The sequence below is a fragment of the Trifolium pratense genome, linkage group LG1 (assembly GCF_020283565.1).
Source record: "Trifolium pratense cultivar HEN17-A07 linkage group LG1, ARS_RC_1.1, whole genome shotgun sequence".
In the NCBI taxonomy this organism is placed as follows: domain Eukaryota; kingdom Viridiplantae; phylum Streptophyta; class Magnoliopsida; order Fabales; family Fabaceae; genus Trifolium; species Trifolium pratense.
In genome coordinates, this window is record NC_060059.1 from 36,044,105 (window position 1) to 36,065,083 (window position 20,979).

General features: G+C 33.8%; 4 protein-coding genes across 5 annotated transcripts; 2 read left to right on the top strand and 2 right to left on the bottom strand.

Moving 5' to 3' along the window:
• Positions 1-66: 66 nt before the first annotated feature.
• LOC123893273 (rust resistance kinase Lr10-like) lies at positions 67-2,057 on the bottom strand. Its single transcript, XM_045943211.1, has 2 exons — positions 1,334-2,057; positions 67-1,268 (listed from the first exon to the last, which is right to left on the bottom strand). Exons 1-2 carry the CDS (start codon positions 2,055-2,057, stop codon positions 160-162), a joined length of 1,833 nt encoding a protein of 610 aa, XP_045799167.1. The 3' UTR covers positions 67-159.
• Positions 2,058-3,922: 1,865 nt separating this feature from the next.
• On the top strand, positions 3,923-6,594 carry LOC123902864 (rust resistance kinase Lr10-like). Its single transcript, XM_045952669.1, has 2 exons — positions 3,923-4,727; positions 5,362-6,594. Exons 1-2 carry the CDS (start codon positions 3,923-3,925, stop codon positions 6,483-6,485), a joined length of 1,929 nt encoding a protein of 642 aa, XP_045808625.1. The 3' UTR covers positions 6,486-6,594.
• Positions 6,595-11,924: 5,330 nt separating this feature from the next.
• On the bottom strand, positions 11,925-14,421 carry LOC123902858 (rust resistance kinase Lr10-like). The gene is made up of 3 exons (XM_045952662.1): positions 13,558-14,421; positions 12,345-13,473; positions 11,925-11,992 (listed from the first exon to the last, which is right to left on the bottom strand). The coding sequence occupies exons 1-2, from the start codon at positions 14,309-14,311 to the stop codon at positions 12,374-12,376; spliced, it is 1,854 nt and encodes a 617-aa protein (XP_045808618.1). The 5' UTR covers positions 14,312-14,421; the 3' UTR covers positions 11,925-11,992; positions 12,345-12,373.
• A 220-nt stretch (positions 14,422-14,641) lies between these two features.
• On the top strand, positions 14,642-19,171 carry LOC123902856 (rust resistance kinase Lr10-like). 2 transcript variants are annotated; one of them, XM_045952661.1, is made up of 5 exons: positions 14,723-14,996; positions 15,338-15,634; positions 16,786-16,815; positions 17,274-17,297; positions 17,847-19,171. In XM_045952661.1, the coding sequence occupies exons 1-5, from the start codon at positions 14,969-14,971 to the stop codon at positions 19,091-19,093; spliced, it is 1,626 nt and encodes a 541-aa protein (XP_045808617.1). In that variant the 5' UTR covers positions 14,723-14,968; the 3' UTR covers positions 19,094-19,171. The 2 variants fall into 2 exon arrangements, with proteins under 2 accessions (XP_045808616.1, XP_045808617.1); XM_045952660.1 differs by having other exon boundaries at positions 14,642-15,634.
• Positions 19,172-20,979: the final 1,808 nt, after the last annotated feature.

Here is a 20,979-nt window from a genome sequence, read left to right on the forward strand (position 1 = left end):
CAATGAACACGACACTCTGTAATTGAAGCTATAGTTGAATTTTTACACAACAATGTTTAAGCAAACTACTAGCATAAATACAACTTCTGGATTTTTACAAATTAACATACCCAATGCTTTCCAATGATGTGGAACTAATTAATAAAATATTATTATCCTTTATTCATGAATCACTTCCATTTGGAAAGTTGTTCTTGCCAAAGTGCATTGATCATTATTGGTCATTGAAGTCATCGAGCGAAAAGGATTAGGAGGTACCATTAACTGAATATCCTCTCCGGTTTTCAACATTTGCACAACAGTTTTTATCGATGGACGGTTTATTGGTTGCCATTGAATGCACCAAAGTCCAACAATTGCAAGTTTCTTTGCAATTTTAACATCACTTTCATCCTCAATATGAATATGTACATCTCCTTCTAATAAGTTATGGATCCATTCTGGATATAACACATGAAAAGCTTCTGCTGATGAAATGTCTACATTTTTTCTCCCTCCAACCATTTCTAGCAACAATATTCCGTAACGGTAAATATCTGACTTAAGAGACACATTCCCAAAATTTCTTGATAGAACTTCAGGAGCCATGTATCCCAAGGTTCCCTTAGCAGCTGTCATGGACACAGCACTACGATTCTTGCAACATAATTTGGCAAGACCGAAATCCGAAATTTTTGGAGTGAAGGAGCAATCTAACAAAACATTGTGAGGGTTGATGTCAAAGTGAATGATTGGATGGTTACAACCCTGATGAAGATACTCAATTCCTTTGGCTATACCAATACCAATTTGTTGCAGCTTCTCCCACCCCATGAAATGGTCTTTGTTGTCGGGTGGAAATATGAAACTTTGTAGCGAACCATTTGGAAAAAAATTGTAGACAAGAGCACGGTGGATTCCATCAGCACAAAAACCAAGCAAGCGAACGACATTGATGTGGTGAATTTTGCCCATAATTCCCACTTCATTGATGAACTCTTTTCCTTCTCCCGATGTATTGTTGAGCATTTTCACAGCCACAAGTATCTCGCTTGAGAGCTTTCCTTTGAACACAGTTCCGTGAGCTCCTTCGCCAAGCTTTTCCTTAAACCCGCCCGTGATTCTTTTTAAATCAGCATATGAAAATCTTGTAGGCTTTTGTGCTTTATAATCCTCTAAAAATTTATCAACTCTAATTTGATCCTCTTCTTTCTTTCTAAAATAGAGATGTATCTTAAATAATGCGATGAGCACCAGCGCCAAAAAAATTGAACCTAGAAAAACCTTAACTGTCAAACAAATTTCTCTTCCAATGTAAATCAACAAAGAAAAACATAAAGTTATCGAGTCTAACCTGTAGAAGCATATATAAGAGAATTTGGAATTTGAATTGTTTTCCGTTTATTGTTGCAATCAAAACATTCAGTTTCGCCTTTCGTGCTATTGTTCTTCCATTTGCATGTCATGCCTTTCGCTTCACACTCTGTACAATTTAGTCTGGGCCAACTCAAACGCAGTTGATTATACGACAAGTATTCTGCCGCGGTGGACATTTGAACGTCAAACATCTTGGTACATGATACAAGGTCTAATGTGAGGACACTGTCTTGGGAATTAGAGGCGTAAATTGGACATGTGATCATATCTTGTGAATTTAAATACGTTTGCTCAATGTTTCTTAAGTGTTGTTTCCTAGATGAAGAGCAATTGAAGAAGGAATATTTTGTTTCTGATAGTGAATAAAATTGGTAAGGTAGAAATGATGAATTGTTAAGTTTCAAAAACTTATTCGGAAGGCAATTCTCTGGATCCGAAATTGAAAGCAAGCGTATTTCGTAGATAATATTAGAGACAAAGAAGTTAACAAGACCTGAAGTGGTAGAGAGCACAATCATGGTTTTGTTATATTGAGTACAATATAGGCAAAACTCAGGATAAGCACATTGATCTTGTGACCCTTTAACAAGTTGGAAGGGAAAACTAATAAGCGGTTCGTTAGGTCCACAAGATAATTCTTTGCACTCGTCATGACTGCTGCCATTGTTGATAAGCAGGAGAAGAAGCAGTAGCCTGATCATCGTAGTATATGCTCCTGCCATATAAAATGTCATGCAAGGTTTAATTTGTTGAACAAAAGAAATGTTTGACACCTAAAATTAAGCATATGGGACAAAATCACATTTTGAAAATAAGAATAATAAAATCAAATATAACCTTGCCGGCTAATCATTTTGTGTTGAAAATTATTTATTTAATTTTGAATATGTTAAAAATTTGACTTTGCACTTCAGCAATGCCTGCACATTTTGTTTGATTTGCTGCCTCCACTTTCTGGATCTCAGGTCTACTGACTTTACCTGTTTAACATTATTTTTGTTCGCCGGCTAATGTTTGACACTATGCTAAACTCATTGTCATTTACAAATTGGTATATTTAATACTGAAGTTTAACATTTGCACTCTTGAATAAGGGATTTAGATTTACTGGAGTAGTAAAATTATAAGGTTACATGCAGTAATTAATCTCAGTCGACGATTTAAGATTGTACCATGTAGATTATGTATATATGTACTAAAACAATCTCAACCGTTAAGAAGTCGCACATTGGATGTGAGTTGGCCTGGACAAGAGTTTATAAGTAGAATGCACAATACAAGCCGGTTTTGTAAGGATGTGTTAAGCCCAATACCCAATTCTAAGGTCAGCCATTTATTAATATCATAAAGTTGAGGCCTTTAATTTCCTCTGTTTTTTCCATTCCAACCAAAAACAGTTTCGCTGCTATGTGGTTGATGAGAGTGATATTGCTACTGTTGTTGCCATTTTTGCTTATACAACAGCAAGGTAGCAGTAGTAGTAGTACTATTGAGCAAGAACATAACAACTAGTAGTAGTAGTACTACTATTTTCGATTAAAAGATGACCCGATTCATTGTGGGAACAACATGTATGAATTAGCTTGTGAAAATAATGTAACAACTTTATATTTATATATTCTGCAAAATAATTTGAGAAAATGATATAATTAAGTTTAATCATAAGCGTCGGTGTTCCACACTGACACGTGTCCGACACTGAATACGCTTAATATGAGGAGTGTACGTGAAACAACCAAACTCTGCTTCTTTATATGTTTGACACGTTTTTTATGCGTAATTGTACTTGTGAGCTAAGCAATGTAGAAAGAAACAATCTATATGGGAACAATCCATTGTTTTGAAAATCATATATAACCTAGCCGGTCAAGCCTAGCTAGTCCCTAGACAATAAGTAGAGAAGTGGGAATTTTGTATTGAAAATTATCTATTTAATTTTGAACTTCAGCACTTCAGCAACGCCTGCACATTTTGTTTGAATTGCTGCCTGCACTTTCTGGGTCCCAGGTCTACTGACTTTACCTGTTTAACATTATGCAAAACTCATTGTCATTTACACATTGGCATATTTATTTAATAATTGAAGTTAAAAAGTTTGGAGTTTGGATATGCTCCATTTGCACTCTTGAGCGAGTTATTTAAATTTGCTGCAATAGTAAAATCACGATATTAAAAATTAATTAATCTCGGTCATTGATTTAAGATAAACCAATAATCTCAACCATTTATTGTAATCGTACAATTGCGGTTGTAATTGCATTGCCGCAGTCATAGTAAACAATGTATTTTCCTGAACAAGGGTCTGGATCCGTCACTGGTAACATTATAGGTCTATAAGCTTGCTTGTAACTTTAAGTATATTTAAAAGATTTTTAAGTAGGTTAATATGTCATATCACACATTAAAAAACGTCGGAACAAAAAATAAGTTTACCACGAATATCAAATTAGACATATGTGTTAGTTAGACTTAAGTCATACAAATTTCGGAGTTGCTTAACATAGAAACACAAGTTTCTGACCCTTAATTTCCTCTGTTTTTTCCAATCAAAAACAGTTTCGCTGTTATGTGGTGGATGAGAGTGATATTGGTACTACTGTTTCCATTTTTGCTTATACTACAGCAAGGTAGTAGTAGTACTATTGAGCAAGAGCATACATGTCAACCTTCATCTTGTGGTAAAATTTCCAGTATAAGTTATCCATTCCGATTAACAGATGACCTGAAACACTGCGGAGATAACCGGTATGAGCTATCATGTGAAAATAATGTGACAACTTTATATTTATACTCTGCAAAATATCATGTCCAGTCCATCAATTACAACAATTTCACAATCAGACTGGTTGATCCTGGAGTTCAAGAATCTAATTGCTCTTCACTTCCTCTCAATTTCTTGTCGCAGTCAAATTTCTGTGATACTTATGAACTTGGGAAGAAATATTGCATGGATCCATACCAAGCATTGGGATATTATGGTGATGAACTTGTTTTCGAGCATATAGTATACTTGAATTGTAGCCATCAAGTTACTAACAATCATAAATATGTGAATACTACTTCGTGTCTCGATCAGAACTCGGAAGGGTATTATATTTATGCTATGGCTGGTGATTTAATTGCTCAAGATTTTCAAGTTGGTTGTCATGTAAAATTGGTTACACCAACTTCTTGGTTGAAAAATTTGGAAAGAAATCAAGAAATTTCTTCCTATGATTTCATTCATAAGGCGTTAGTGTATGGATTTGAGATTTCATGGTTGAATCTTCCATGTAAGAATCTTCAATGTGGAGATTCGATACGTTGCATCTTCAATTCCAACCAGAAAGTTCTATGCTATGATCGCCCCTGCAATAAATCCTGGGGAGGAAATCCGAGAAAAAATCCTTGTGGTATTGCTCAATTTCATTCAAAAATTTGTTCAAGAATTTTTTTATTCAAAATTTAAATTTATTTTTTAATAAATAAAAACAAATTTTACATAGCATTAAATTATTGAATGATGAATACTTACTCTACCAAATTCAAGAGTACTGAAAATAAAAGTGAGTAGATTATAAATTTTAAGTATATTAAAAGTAAATTATTATTTAAATAAAAAAAATGTAACATTTTCTTCCATTGTTATAGTTTATTCAGGGACATGGTATCAGGAGCTAGCTTTATACAAATCTGTGGCTGAAGGTAAGTAACCAACTAGAAACTAAGTGTTATATATACTAACTCACTATTTTATGACCCATAGCCTTTTTACTTACTTAAGTCAAATATGCATTGCAGTTGTCATCATCTCTATGTGGAATTGGATAGGTGAGTTTTTCAATTATTAAGATGAAGAATAACCTTTTAACATGAATGATTAATTTCCCAGAATATTCAATTGTAGTTCATATCAATACTATGTTACAGGATTACTTGGATTGATTAAAGAAGGACCAAACAAGTTCATACGAAAATGCATTCGTTATTTCTGGCCACTCTTTGTGGCTAAATATCTGATTGGGGTGACATTGTTTATTGCCTTATTGATATGCAAATGGAGGAAAAGGCATTTGTCAATTTTTGAATATATTGAAATATATCTACAACAACAAAACAATCTCATGCCCATTGGATATTCATACAAAGAAATCAAGAAAATGGCTAAAGGTTTCAAAGACAAGTTGGGTGAAGGAGGCTTTGGTACCGTGTTCAAGGGGAACCTACGAAGTGGGCCTTGTGTGGCAATCAAGATGTTGGCTATGTCGAAAGGAAATGGACAAGACTTTATTAGTGAAGTAGCAACTATCGGAAGGATACATCATTTGAATGTCGTGCAATTAATCGGATTTTGTGCTGAGGGATCCAAACGTGCTCTTGTTTATGAATTCATGCCTAATGGATCTCTTGATAAATTCATTTTTTCCAAAGAAGGAAGCAAAAATATAAGCTATAGCCAAATTTTCGACATATCAATTGGAGTAGCTCGTGGAATTGCTTATCTTCACCATGGATGCGAAATGAAGATTTTGCATTTTGATATCAAGCCTCACAACATTCTTCTTGATGAGAACTTCACCCCAAAAGTCTCTGACTTTGGATTGGCCAAGCTATATTCGGTAGAGAATAGCATTATCACAATGACTGCAGCAAGAGGTACAATTGGATATATGGCTCCAGAATTGTTCTACCAAAATATTGGAGGAGTATCTTATAAGGCTGATGTTTATAGCTTTGGAATGCTTTTAATGGAGATGGCAAACAAAAGGAAAAACCTAAATGCCAAGGCAGAGCGTTCGAGCCAACTTTACTTTCCTTTATGGATTTATGATCAAGTTGAAAAAGGGAAAGACATAGAAATGGAAGATACTACCGAGGAAGAAAAGAAAATAGTAAAAAAGATGATCATAGTTGCACTTTGGTGTATACAATTAAAACCAGATGATCGTCCATCAATGAACAATGTAGTGGAGATGCTACAAGGAAATATTGAAAGCCTTAACATACCTCCAAAGCCAACCCTTTATCCAGATGACACAATTACAAATGACGAAAGAAACAACTTTGATCAAAGAAGTTCGAGTAATTACACTAGTTCTTATGATTCTGTGGAAATATCAACTAATTCTCTAGTAGAGAATATTGCTTGAATTAATGTTTCTATATTTTTTTCTATTGTATTTCATTTCCAATGTTAGAAAAACCGAAATCTTCATTTGACGTCCCTAGATATGTAATATTAAAATCTCATTCTACTCTTCTTCTTTTCTTTTTTTTTTTGAAGTTAAACAACTTTCATTATATAAATGAGCTGGAACATACTGCAATAATGGAGGCTAAATTATGAGGATTAAAACTTTGTGCTCTAGGCCGGACGTCGTGATCCGGGTTCGAACTCGGGATCTCACAATTATATATAAGTTTAATTTCAGTGGTTTATATATAGGATTTGTTGATTTTTCTGGAACTGGATATATATAGCGTCGGCTGAGTGTAGAGTCCGGCTTTGACTCGGCTTGTCCGAGGCTAAACTAGAGTGGGATGGCTTATGTCCGACACTACTGTTTAGCTTCCGGCGTTTTAGCCTCATTAGCGTGGATTTTCGGCCGACGCTAAATGATGTTTTTCTAGTAGTGTTACGACTTCATCTAAGAGAGGAAAGAAACACAGTACACAAATATTTGACATACTGGACATGAAGTCTCTACAATCCAGGGCAATGATGTTAATAGCTGCATAGTTTGACCTCTTGTTGACGCAATTGATCATGTTGGCAGCATCGGAGTGGATGGAGACAAAATTAATACCTGAGCAATGGCTAACTGAACAGCCCAACGAACCCCTAACGCCTTTGCCTCATTCTATACTCTACAAACTACATATATGATAATTTAACGCATTACCATATAACATGAATGGTATGCTATTTATTTTTCAATGGAGATTAGTCATTATATCAGTAATATAATTTCTCTTAGCAATGTTGTGTACAAGGTGCTTGCAAAGGTGTTAGCAAATCCAGGGGCGGAGCTATGTTGTGTTGAGTGGGTGCACTTGCACACCCTCAAGTTTATGCATTTACACCAATACTTCCAATTTTATACTTTTTGCACCCACTCAAATTTTTAAGTTTGCACCAAATGCACTTTGGTCTTCTCTTTTCTCCTACAACTTTACCAATTATAAGTGTCCATACAATGCACAGTCATTTATCAGTCCATACACTACAAAGAGAGCTGCTACATGTACATGTGTATTGGAGAGGAGTAAAAAATTTCAATTGTTTTTAAATTAAAAAAAAAAACTTTAAAATTTGAGGATCGAGTGAACTTGTTTTTTATAGGTAAATTTTAGTAGTTAATCGTTATGTTTAGTAGTATTTTTCTACTTTATCATGGTTTGAGCCAAGCAACGATAATACTGTTAGTTGTATTTTATAATTGTATCAAGTCATCGATTATGATATCACTTCACTTCTTAACTCACTTGCCATAGCTACAAAATATATAAACCTTATATCCATTTTATAAAAAAAAAGTCATGCATAGCCTAGTGGATTTGAACCGATAACACGACGCCTTACAATCTTATATCCATTTATTTACGGTCACATGTGTAAATTATTATAGGTTATAACTTATATATAAAGGAATCTATTATAGAACTCGCGATATATATAATACATTTTAAATATGATTTGCACCCCCTGACCTGAGGTCCTGGATCCGCCACTGAGCAAATCGTCTTAAAGGTATTCTTCCGAATTGTGTCTCTGTAAATCAATCTGCTTTTGTTGAAGGCCGCTCTATCCTTGATAATGCTTTAGTGGCATTTGAGGTTATCCACTGTATGAAGAGTAAAACTAAAGGGAAATATGGCGATGTCGCTCTTAAAATTGATTTTAGCAAAGCATATGACATAATTGATGGGGGATATATTGGAGGATTAATGCATTCAATGGGTTTTGATGAGAAATGGATTAAGTGGGTGATGATGTGTGTGGAGTCTATTAACTACTCTGTGAAGGTCAATGAAGACAGCACATGCCCTATATTCCCTAGTAGGGGCCTTCGACAAGGAGACCATCTCTCTCCTTATCTTTTTATCTTGTGCTCTGAAGGATTGACAACGTTGATTAGACAAGCAGAAAGGAATGGTTCCTTACATGGTGTTAAAGTTCGTAGGAATGCTTCGGTCGTGTCGCACCTATTGTTTGCAGATGATTGCTTCCTTTTTTGTAGGGCCGAGTCTAATGAGGCTGCCACTCTAAAGAATATTTTAGCAACGTTTGGCGAAGCTTCCGGCCAACTTGTTAATTTCCAAAAATCTGAGGTGTTCTTTAGCAGAAACGTTTCTGATCAAATTAAAACTGAAGTTGTTGCAGTGTTGGATGTGAACATAACATTAGGTACAGGCAAGTATTTGGGACTACCTTCTATGGTAGGTAGATACAAAAAATCTTTGTTCAAATTTACCAAAGATCGAGTATGGCAGAAAATTAATTCTTGGAGTGGAAGGGCATTATCAGGAGCCAGTAGAGAGGTGCTTATCAAATCAGTCCTTCAATCCATTCCTACTTACATGATGAGCATTTTCTTGATACCATCATCTTTGGGCGATGACATACAAAAATTGATGAATTTTTTTGGTGGAGTTCTAAGAGAGGTGGCAACCAAGGCATTCATTGGCTATCTTAGGACAAGTTGTCCATGGAAAAGGATGCAGGAGGTATGGGTTTTCGTAATTTATATGCTTTTAATATTTCTATGCTAGCCAAACAAGCTTGGAATATTTTGACCATTTCCCAATCGTTAGTCGCTAGAGTTCTCAAAGCTAAATATTTTCCAAATGGTGACTTTGTTGGGAGCTAACATTGGTAGTAATCCGAGTTAACTTAAAAAGCGTTTACTGATTGGCATGTGATGACTCTCAGGTAAAGCGTTTCTTGTGGTGTACGACAATGTGGAGTTTATGGAAGAGTCGGAATTTGAAGTTATGGGATGGGGTTGATGAGGTTGTTACAAGTTACAACGATATATCAACGTGCTGCCACGTTCCTCAATCAATGGCAATGGGAAAATTTGAAGCATACAACTACAAATGCTACAAGTTCGCTCCCGCAGGTAGTTAAGTGGACGAAACCGCCTTATGGTAAAATTAAGTGTAAAATATGCAGCTTTTGTAAATGGTAAAGTATGTATAGGCATTTGTCTGAGAGATCATGATGGACGTTTTGTTAGAGCCAAAACTTTGTGCTTGGCCTCCTAACTCACAGTCAAAGAAGGCGAAGCTTTTTGTTTACTCCAAGCAATCAAATGGGTAGGTGAATTGGGGTTGAAGAATGTTATTTTTAATTTGGATGCTAAGAGCGTTGTCGATAGTTTCAACAAGACAACAGATGATCTATCTTATTTTGGGTTATTATTAAAGATTGTAAATCTTGTTTACTAAACTTATATTCAAACTCGTTGGTTGAGTTCTCTAGGAGGCAAGCTAATATGGTAGCCCATAAGTTAGCTAGGGCAGATATATATACGGCTAGTCCTCGTGTATTTGATTTGATGCCAAATTGTACAGCTACTGATATTATTATTGATATAAGTTAAGTTTGTTATTTTCGAAAAAAAAAATCAATAATATAAATTATTAAAATAATACGTTTTTTCCTCTTTTTCTTAAATAGTACTATAAATTAGTCTTTATTATCAATAATATAAATTATTTAAATAATTTTTTTATAAAAATTATTTAAATAATTGCAATATGTAAAATAACATGAAAAGTTAAATCTATTTAAACCGCCAAGTTGAATGGTACAGATGCACTTTACGCCGTTTAAAAATTTATCCATATTTTTGACATTATTTTTGACATTATAAACGTTAAATGTGAAATTTATAACCACAAAACTATGGAAAAAATAGTTGTGACCCTACATACAAATTACTAGTTTAACTTCTTCCGTTCTATTGACTCAGTACAAGTACAATGAAAGATCTTCTTCCTCTGTTGACTTTGGCAGTGGCACTGCTGTATTTGCTTGACCTGGTACAATTTGAAATATCTTCCATCCATGTACAAACAAACACTTGAGTCAGTTGAGTGCAGTGTCGGACGGGGCAAGCCAGTTAGAAGAAGACTTGTGTAGTTGACATAAGCGCAGTGTCGGTTGGGGAAGGCCAACTAGAGAAGAAGATTTAATCAGTTAATTTTACATTGAAAAATATTATCAAATTTTTTTTGCTAAAATAACGTTTTTGTTTTGGGTAGAGTTCAGTTTACTAAAATAACTTAATAAAGAGTATTGCTGTAGTTACAATTATAAAAAATTTAATGATTACTCCCTTCATCCTGAATTTTTGGCCCGTTTAGAGTTTTACATATGAATTAAGAAATAATAAATATTAATAAGTTAGGTTATTTTTACCCTTATTATTTTAATAAATGATTATTGTTTAGAAAAATAAAATTTTATTTAATAAATGTTTTAGTTTTTGTAAAAGTAGAGTAAAATAACTTTAATTATATCTTTTTAAACGAACCAAAGTTTTCAGACGAAAATAAAAAATTAAAAGATCAAAGAATCAGGACGGAGGAATACCAAATCAACTACTAAAACCAATGAGGAACTTTTCAGGACGGAGGAAGTAACTAGTAATTTTTAGTTTTTTTGGTTCCTCGTAAATGGCATGATAGAAGATAAATAGGCTTAAATGCAGTTTTGCCCCCCTGTTTTGATTAAATCGGAATTTTACCCCCCCTGTTTTAAAACGCGGACTTTTACCCCCTCTATTTTATAATTTTTTGGATTTTGCCCCCCCTAAAATTCTGCTTTCAAGTCACAACTTCAAAGTTTCGCACACAACCCAGTTTGGATCAATAATTCACCAAACGGATATCAAAATGACCGTAATCGAGTTATCTTTCCACAGAATCAAACCCCACTAAATTTGGAGTTATAATGAGAGATTAATTACCGTTTTAGTGGGGTTTGATTATGTGGAAAGATAACTCGATTACGGTTATTTTGATATCTATTTGGTGAATTATTGATTCAAATTGAGTTGTGTGTGAAGCTTTGAAGTTGTGACTCGAAAGCAGATTTTGTGCAGAATTTTGGGGGACATACCTTCACTAAAACGGTAATTAATCTCTCTTTGTAACTCCAAATTTAGTGGGATTTGATTCAGTGGAAAGATAACTCGATTACGGTCATTTCGATATTTGTTTGGTGAATTATTGATTCAAATTGAGTTGTGTGCGAAGCTTTGAAGTTGGGACTTGAAAGCAGAATTTTAGGGGGGGCAAAATCCAAAAAATTATAAAACAGGGGGTAAAAGTCCGCATTTTAAAACAGGGGGGGTAAAATTCCAATTTAATCAAAATAGGGGGGGCAAAACTGCATTTAAGCCAAATAAATATTAATGATTTATTGGTATCGTAAACTAATTTGAGCCTTTTTTAATTTGATAAAATGACTAAATTCTTATTTTCTTATTAAGAAGTATAGTGACTAAAATTTCACACTAAAAATAAATAAATGAGAAATCTTAAATTCAAACTCTACCCTATATTATAATATCTCAATAAACTGAGTTATACTCATGCAAACAATTAAAATGACTTGTAATTAAAAATTCTCAACTCATTCCTATTAGGTTTAACTACACATTTGGTCCCTTACGTTTATTTTAGGTTTCAATTTGGTCTCTTACGTTTAAAAAGTATCAATTTGGTCCCTTACGTTTATTTTAAGTTTCAAGTTAGTCCTTTCCGTTAGTTTTGTCACTAACACCGTTTGAATAGTACACGTGTCAGCGTGTCCAAGTGCCACGTGTCAGTCCACGTATGCAAATTGACTGCCACATGTGACAAAATTGACGGAAAGGACCAACTTGAAACCTAAAATAAACGTAAGGGACCAAATTGATACTTTTTAAACGTAAGGGACCAAATTGAAACCTAAAATAAACATAAGGGACCAAATGTATAGTTAAGCCTTCCTAATATGATGAATTTAATCAATGATTATCTTCCTTTATTCTTGAATGACTTCCATTTGGAAACTTCTCCTTGCCAAAGTGTGTTCATCATTAGCAGTCATGGACGATGTCGAGTGAAAAGGATTAGGAGGCACAATTAACTGGATGTCCTCTCCGGTGTCTAACATTTGCACAACATTTTTTATCGATGGACGGTTTATTGGTTGCCATTGAATGCACCAAAGTCCAACAATTGCAAGTTTCTTTGCAATTTTAACATCATTTTCATCCTCAATGTGAATATGTACATCTCCTTCCAATAAGTTATGGATCCATTCTGGATATAACACATCATTAAAAGTTTCTACCGATGACGACATGTCTACATTCTTTCTCCCCCCAACCATTTCAAGCAACAACATTCCGTAACTGTAAATATCCGACTTAAGAGACACATTTCCAAAATTTCTTGATAGAACTTCAGGCGCCATGTATCCCAAGGTTCCCTTAGCAGCCGTCATGGAAACAACACTAAGATTCTTTGAACATAATTTGGCGAGACCGAAATCTGAGATTTTTGGAGTGAAGGAGTCGTCTAGCAAAACATTGTGAGGGTTGATGTCGAAGTGAATGATTGGCCGGTTACAACCCTGATGAAGATACTCGATTCCTTTAGCTATACCAATGGCAATTTGTTGTAGCTTCGCCCACCCAATGAAATTGTCTTTGTTATCGGGTGGAAATATGAAACTCTGTAGCGAACCATTTGGAAACAAATTGTAGACAAGAGCACGGTGGATTCCATCAGCACAGAAACCAAGCAAGCGAACAACATTGATGTGGTGAATTTTGCCCATAATTCCCACTTCATTGATGAACTCTTTACCTTCTCCCTCTTTATTGTTGAGCATTTTCACAGCCACAAGTATCTCACTCGAGAGCTTTCCTTTAAACACAGTTCCATGAGCTCCTTCTCCAAGTTTTTCCTTAAATCCATTTGTAATTCTTTTTATATCAGCATAGGAAAATCTAGTAGGCTTTTGTGCTCTATAATCCTCTAAGAACTTATCAACTCTAACTTGATCCTCTTCTTTCTTTCTAAAATACAGATGTATCTTAAATAATGCGATGAGAACCAGACCCATAAGAATCGAACCTAGAAAAACATATTAACTGTCAAATAAAATTACCTTCCAATTCCAAAATAACTCAACAAAGAAAAACATAAAACAAGTCTAACCTGCAGAGATGTATATAAGAGATTTTGGAATTTGGATTGTTTTCCGTTTGTTGTTACAATCAAAACATTGAGTTTCACCTTTGGTGTAGTTGTTCTTCCATTTGCATTTCATGCCTTTTGCTTCACACTCTGTACAATTTTGTTTGGACCAACTCAAACTGAGTGACCAAGGTGATCCGCATTCTTGCACGGATATGATTGAAACATCGAACATCTTGGTACACGATACAAGGTCCAATGCAAGGACACTGTCGTAGGACCTAGAAAGGTAAATTGGACAGGTGATCATGTCTTGTGACATTGAGGATGATTGATCTTCATTTCTCAGGTGTCTATACTTAACCGAAGAGCAATTGAAGATAGATAATTTTGTTGTTTCTGATTCTGAATAAAATCGGTAAGGTAGAAATGATGAATTGATAAGTTTGAGAAACTTTTCGGAAATGCAATCATCTGGGTCCGAAATTGAAATTCGGTTTGATTCGTAGTCTATTTTATAGACAAGGAATTTGATTGGACCTGAAGTAGTAGAGAGCACCATCATGGTGTTCTTGTTTGGAGTACAATATAGGCAAAACTCAGGATAAACACATTGATCTTGTGACGATTCCTTAACGAGTTGGAAGGGAAACTGAACAATCGGTTCGTCAGGTCCACAAGACAATTCTCTGCAGTATTCGTCATGACTGCTGCCGTGATGGATAAGCAGTAGAAGCAGCAGCGTGATCAAACTATGTGCTCCTGTCAACGCCATTCAAATGTTGCAGGGATGTCTTTTTTCAGCAAAACAACCAAACTTTCTGTTCCTTTTTAATACTTATATCATCCTTGGCTACTAACATTTCCACAAAATTAAAAGACTAAATTGTAATTTTGGTCCATAACTAATTTTAGCCCCCTAACTTTTTTATTAGCACTTTTGACCTTCTAACTTTCGTCATTTTGCAAAATGCTAACTTTGACCAAGTAAATGCACACATAGACAATCAATTAATTGACTCACATGTCACATCGACATGCCTTGCCATATTTGTAATAAGTAAAAAAAAGATAAATTATTAATTTTATTTGAGATAAATAAACCGAATATTCGCCATGTGCAACTATAGAAAATAATCTCTAGAGTCTCATGAAATCCAGGTGGGTGGGTGACACTCGTTTCAGCTTTACTTATAGCCTTATTAGCACGCCAAATCTGAACATAGAAAACACAAGTTTACAACCTTTTATTAATTTACTCGATAAGATATTTTTCAACCAAAAAACAGTTTGGCCACTATGTGGTGGGTCAGAGTGATATTGGTGCAACTTCTGCCGTTTACCTGCCGTGCTAGTACCGATCAACAGCATTCTTGTCCAGCTTCATCTTGTGGCAAAATTTCTAACATAAGTTACCCATTTCGATTAAAAGATGACCCAATTCATTGCGGCGATAGAAGGTATGAACTATCATGTGAAAATAATGTGACAACTTTATATTTATACTCTTCAAAATATCATGTCAAGTCCATCAACTACAACAATTTCACAATCCGATTGGTTGATTCTGGAATTCAACAAGATAATTGTTCTTCACTTCCACTCAATTCCCTATCTCAATCCAATTTCTGTGTTAGATACAATTATTTGGACAAATATTGCACGGATCCATACCAACCCGTGCTTGATAATATCCTTCTTTTTGAGTATATAGTATATTTGAATTGTAGCCATCAAGTTACTAACAATCATAAATATGTTGATACTGTTCCATGCTTCGATTGGAACTCGAAATCCAAAGGATATTATATTTATGCTATGGCTGGTGATTTAATTGCTGAAGATTTTCAAGTTGGTTGTCACGTTGAATTAGTGGCTCCTACATCTTGGTTGGGAAATTTGCAAGCAATTGAAATAGTTTCTTATGATCAAATGCACAAGGTGTTAGTATATGGATTTGAGATTACATGGTTTCTTCATATGTGTCAAACACGTTGTGGAGATACACGCTTCTGTTCATTCAACACTACCACCCAGAAACTTGAATGCAATCGCTTATGCCGCAGTTCCTTATTCGGAGGTTGGAGTAATCGTTGTGGTAAATATTACTCCACTCAAATTTATTTACATTATGTGCAAAAATATCTACTTTTAACCGATCGTTACTTGGTTCAACGGTGATTGGCGTTGAACTTGGTAGCGAAACGGGATTTTACATTAGTTTTTTTGTTTCTTTTTATATTAAACCACTAGTTCCTAGCGAAACGGGATCTAATAATCGAACTCAATTTCTTCGAAATATTTATATAGAGGAGTTTATTAACCACTTAAGCTCAATTAGTTAGTTAAAAAAAAGTTAACCATTTCTAATTAAACATATGATAAAAAAAAAAATTACAGTTTAGTTAGGTTCTACCCATAGAAATTTAATTTGATTTCTACTTTACATTGTTTTTTAAAACATAATCATATTTTATTTAATAATGAAATTATTTTTGAAAACTATATGCTGAAATGATAATAAAATTGAGAATACGTTTAATTTTATGTTGTGATCACAATAAAATAACAAAGTAACAATTTGTTGAGTTTTTTTTTATAAGCAAACAATATATTATAAAGGAGTATAAAGGGATACTCAATCCCTCACAATATAAAGCAAATTATAGTATGCTTTGAAGACATACAATATGATCTAAATACCATTCAGGAAAAGAGAAAGAGGACTTACGACCAAAACGACCCTTAAATCAAAATCAACAATTTGTTGAGATTAATTCATATTGGCTAATTGTGTAAAAAAATAATCATATTGGCTAAAGTTACTCGTTTTAGTGCATTTCTGGTTTTGCAGATTTGGCTAAGCGAAAGCCTAGTGTGGCTAAGCGAAGCTAACTGCTTCCGTAGATGATGGGTTTTTTTATAAAAAAATTTACATTTTTTATTTATTCAGTAAAAGGTCATTTTTATATTTTGCAAAGAGGTTTGTTACTTGTATAAGTAATAAAAAATGAATAAGTAATGTAAAGTAATATTGTGTTAACGTTAAGTGTGATCAATAAAGATTCTCTCTTCTTCCTTATCTTTTTCTTCATTCTTAGAAAAACCAGTGTGTGTGATAAGCTCAAATTGAGCCCAAAGTGAAAGTGTGTTCTTGAGCGCGATTTGCACCTATGGTGCATTGTGTGTTTGTGTTCCTAGAGTGAAGCTGCACTAACACATTTTTCTTTAATTTTGGGTTGTGTCCAGGATGGTCCGAGTTGAGTTTATACGCTAAAGGTAACATTTAGTTACACATTCAATCAACGTTACAACGCTCAATAATATCTTAACGAATATAAATTTTATAAAATCAACTATTGAATTGAAAATTTATATTATATAGATTATTAATGTAGAAAATTTCATAAATATAAATCATTTAATATGTTATTAAGACCTGTCAAGATTAACGGTATTCAATAAAAACGTATAAACCGTTAATCTTAATGAATCTCAATAACATATTAAATTACATGGATGACCTGTATGATATAAACTTTCAATCCGATAATGAATTTTGTATTCTTTAAAACGTTATTGAACCGTGTAACATTATTCAAATATTATATCGATATATTTTGATCATCCAGTATACATAAATATATATATATATATATATATATATATATATATATATATATATATATATCACCATCAACCATTTATTCACGTAACTCAATTATTTTGTGTTGCAGATACTATCATAGCTGTCTGGATAGGTGAGTTCTTATCATTCTGCTAAAAAATTGTTTTACGGGCATGAATAGTTTTACAAAATGTTTGTTATGCAAAATAAAATAAACCTTTTTTTTTTTTTTTCAGTTTCAGTTCATAAAAAATCCGAGCTAAGAGTAAAAGTCTATCTACAAAAATTGTCATATTAATTAGGGGCAGTTTCTTTTAGATTTTTATATATTCATTTTTTTCGTTGTTTTTTTGGTTTACAATGGAACTGAGTATCGAACATATACAACCTCTAGCATACTACTAAAATCCAGACTTTTTTTGTATATATTTAATACTACCATATATGTAGGCTATTAACAAAATTTATTTTCTTGAAAAATGAGTTTTATGTTAAAAATGGAATAATTATTTTGATCAGCTTTTAAAGAAAATTATTTTTGATAAAATGTTATTACGATGCTAATGATTTTTTTTTCTCACCTCAGATCCAAAAATAACCCACTGATTAATATATAGCTCTAATATAAAATGCCTAAATTTTTGCTATTATATATCTATTTTTTTGTGATAATATGTTACAGGATTATTTGAAATGATAAAAGGACCAAACCAAATATACGATGGTGAAACTGTGTATCAAGTAGGATTGGCAACTGGACACTATGTTCTACCATCATTCTTGGCAGCTAGATTTCTATTTGGGATGACATTATTTATTGCCTTCTTGATATACAAATGGAGGAAGAGGCATTTGTCAATGTTTGAATATATTGAAATGTATCTACAACAACAAAATAACCTCATACCAATTGGATATTCATACAAAGAAATTAAGAAAATGGCTAAAGGTTTCAAAGACAAATTGGGTGAAGGAGGTTTTGGAACTGTGTTTAAAGGCAATCTACGTAGTGGACCTTGTGTGGCAATCAAGATGTTGGCTAGTTCGAAAGGTAATGGACAAGATTTTATTAGTGAAGTAGCAACCATCGGAAGGATACATCATTTGAATGTGGTGCAGTTAATTGGATTTTGTGCCGAGGGATCAAAACGTGCTCTCGTTTATGATTTCATGCCTAATGGATCTCTCGATAAATATATTTTCTCTAAAGAAGGGAGCGTAAATATAAGCTACAATCAAATTTTTGACATATCGATTGGAGTAGCTCGTGGGATTTCTTATCTCCATCATGGATGTGAAATGAAGATTTTGCATTTTGATATCAAGCCTCACAACATCCTTCTTGACGAGAACTTCACCCCAAAAGTCTCTGACTTTGGACTAGCTAAGTTATATCCTGTACAGAATAGCATTATTACAATGACTGCAGCAAGAGGTACAATTGGATATATGGCTCCAGAGTTGTTCTACAAAAATCTTGGAGGAGTATCCTATAAGGCTGATGTTTATAGCTTTGGTATGCTTTTGATGGAGATGGCAGGTAGAAGGAAAAACCTTAATCCCCATGCAGAGCATTCAAGCCAACTTTACTTTCCTTTATGGATTTATGATCAAGTTGAAAAAGTGGGAGACATAGAAATGGAAGATACCACCGAGGAGGAAAAGAAAATAGTAAAGAAGATGATCATAGTCGCACTTTGGTGTATACAATTAAAACCAAATGATCGTCCCACAATGAGTAAAGTAGTGGAAATGCTCGAAGGTGACGTTGAAAGCCTTGAAATACCTCCAAAGCCACTACTTTATCCACAAGAAACAGTTGTAGACGATCAAAGAACTACCTTTGACCAAACAACGTCGAGTGATTACACTAGTTCTTATGATTCTGGGGAAATAGTAAATGCTTCTCTTATAGAGAATATTGATTGAATGTTCCCAAAAACAATTGTTTGCATCCACTCTGTTTTAATAAACACTTGTTCTTATGTAATGCTTCATTTGTCAATATATTTCCCCTGTTGTGTTCTACATAGAATGTTATAGAAAGCTTCCCCTTCATTTGAAGTCTCTAATATATAATAATAATAATGTTAAAATCTCATTCTACTCTAAGCCTATCTATATGGTAACTTAACATATGTTTTATTATACATGATAAATGGTGTGCTATTTATTCTTCATGCTTAGTAGAATGGACAACTATTTTAATGTTTTGAAGCTTAAAACCATTTTCATTCCAAGATAAACGATTCAATTAGGCTTGCATAATAAATCTTTTCATGTTGGAGTAAATTCATTCACAAAATCTTCATCCAGCATGAACTAGCTAGTAGCGTAAACGAGTCAAATCAATGCAAATACATTTTGGCTTCCATTTTCTGTGTGAAAAAAAAATGAAATTTTCTAGTTTAACTTATTTATTTAAATGGGTCTAATTTAAAGCATGTGTTTACCTTGTTAAGAAAAAGTAAAGCTTGAGTATAACTTGTTTAATTAGCTTAACCATTCAAAATTTTGGCTTAAATACGCTTCCAATTTCAGGGCAGTTTGGACATATTGTCGGAAAAGGATCGTCTCCGGTGAAGTTTTTTATCCAGTGTACCTGACCATTCATTTTTTCTTTGTTTGCTGATATTTAAATTAAAAATGACTTTTAAGGGTTGATATGGTCACCGTAGGGAATCCAGTGAAAATCCCACCGGAGACAACCTGTTCCCAGTAGATGTTGAGCTACTAAACTAAGAAATCCATAAAATGAAAGATAGTTTGATTGATTATGTGCGTTGAAATCCATAAACACTAGTCCTACTGGCCAAAATGACATAACCTACGGAAATTAGCCTTGTAAGTGGCTAGTGCCCCACGATTTGGCTTGAGTCCTCTGTTTCACTGCATATTCCACTGATCAGTGCTCTTAGTTTTCTTCGGTTAATGGTGCTAGCTATATAATCATGGAACATAAGTAAATTGTCAAGTACTACTATTGATTTTTTATTAAGTCTAGTAGCTATATGACCTTCGTAGACTTGAGAAAGATTCGATTAATTCGTATTCAACTACATTTGCACTTGTCTACCCTTGTATTGGTTGAGGGAAATTTGCTTGTCCCTAAATCGTTTGTCACAATTCGTTATCTTTTATGGGTAGGTCATCCAATCTGATAAATTTGTGGATTTATTATAAGGAGTGAACCACGTCATTTTGTACTAGTCAGTCATGTAGAAGATTGACTTGACTTAGACTTTGTTTGCGTAGCAATTTCCATTGTGAATAAAATCCAAAATCTTGCCGTGTGATTAGAAACCACACAACCTACTTTGAGTGAGACTAAACGACCTAGGAATAACAATCAATACCCAAACATGCTTATTTCTTTTAGTGGGTCCGGTGGTGATTGACGCTGAACTTGGTAGGGAGAGCCACAATTCGATCATTTGCAACTGCGATCGGGAGGAGGCTGAAATCACTTGATGCCAGAATTAAATCTGAACCAGATTAGATAGTCAAATACCGGATATTCATGGTGAAAACCAAAAAAAAAAAAAAGTAGTGATCCTCTCTATTTCCCCAAAGAATTGGATAAATACAATTACTAAAGTTTTTCCTTCAAAAAAAAAATTATTAAAATTTTTGTGTATAAATATTCAAATAATCTGAATAACTTTCAAAAGATGTACATTTATATCTTAAATTTACTTTTTTTTTTACAAAATATCATAAATTTCAAATAATGTTAAATGTTAATAATTTTCAAAAGATGTTCTTCCTTTCTGTTGAATTGGTACAACTTGGAGTTCTATTATTCTACTATTACT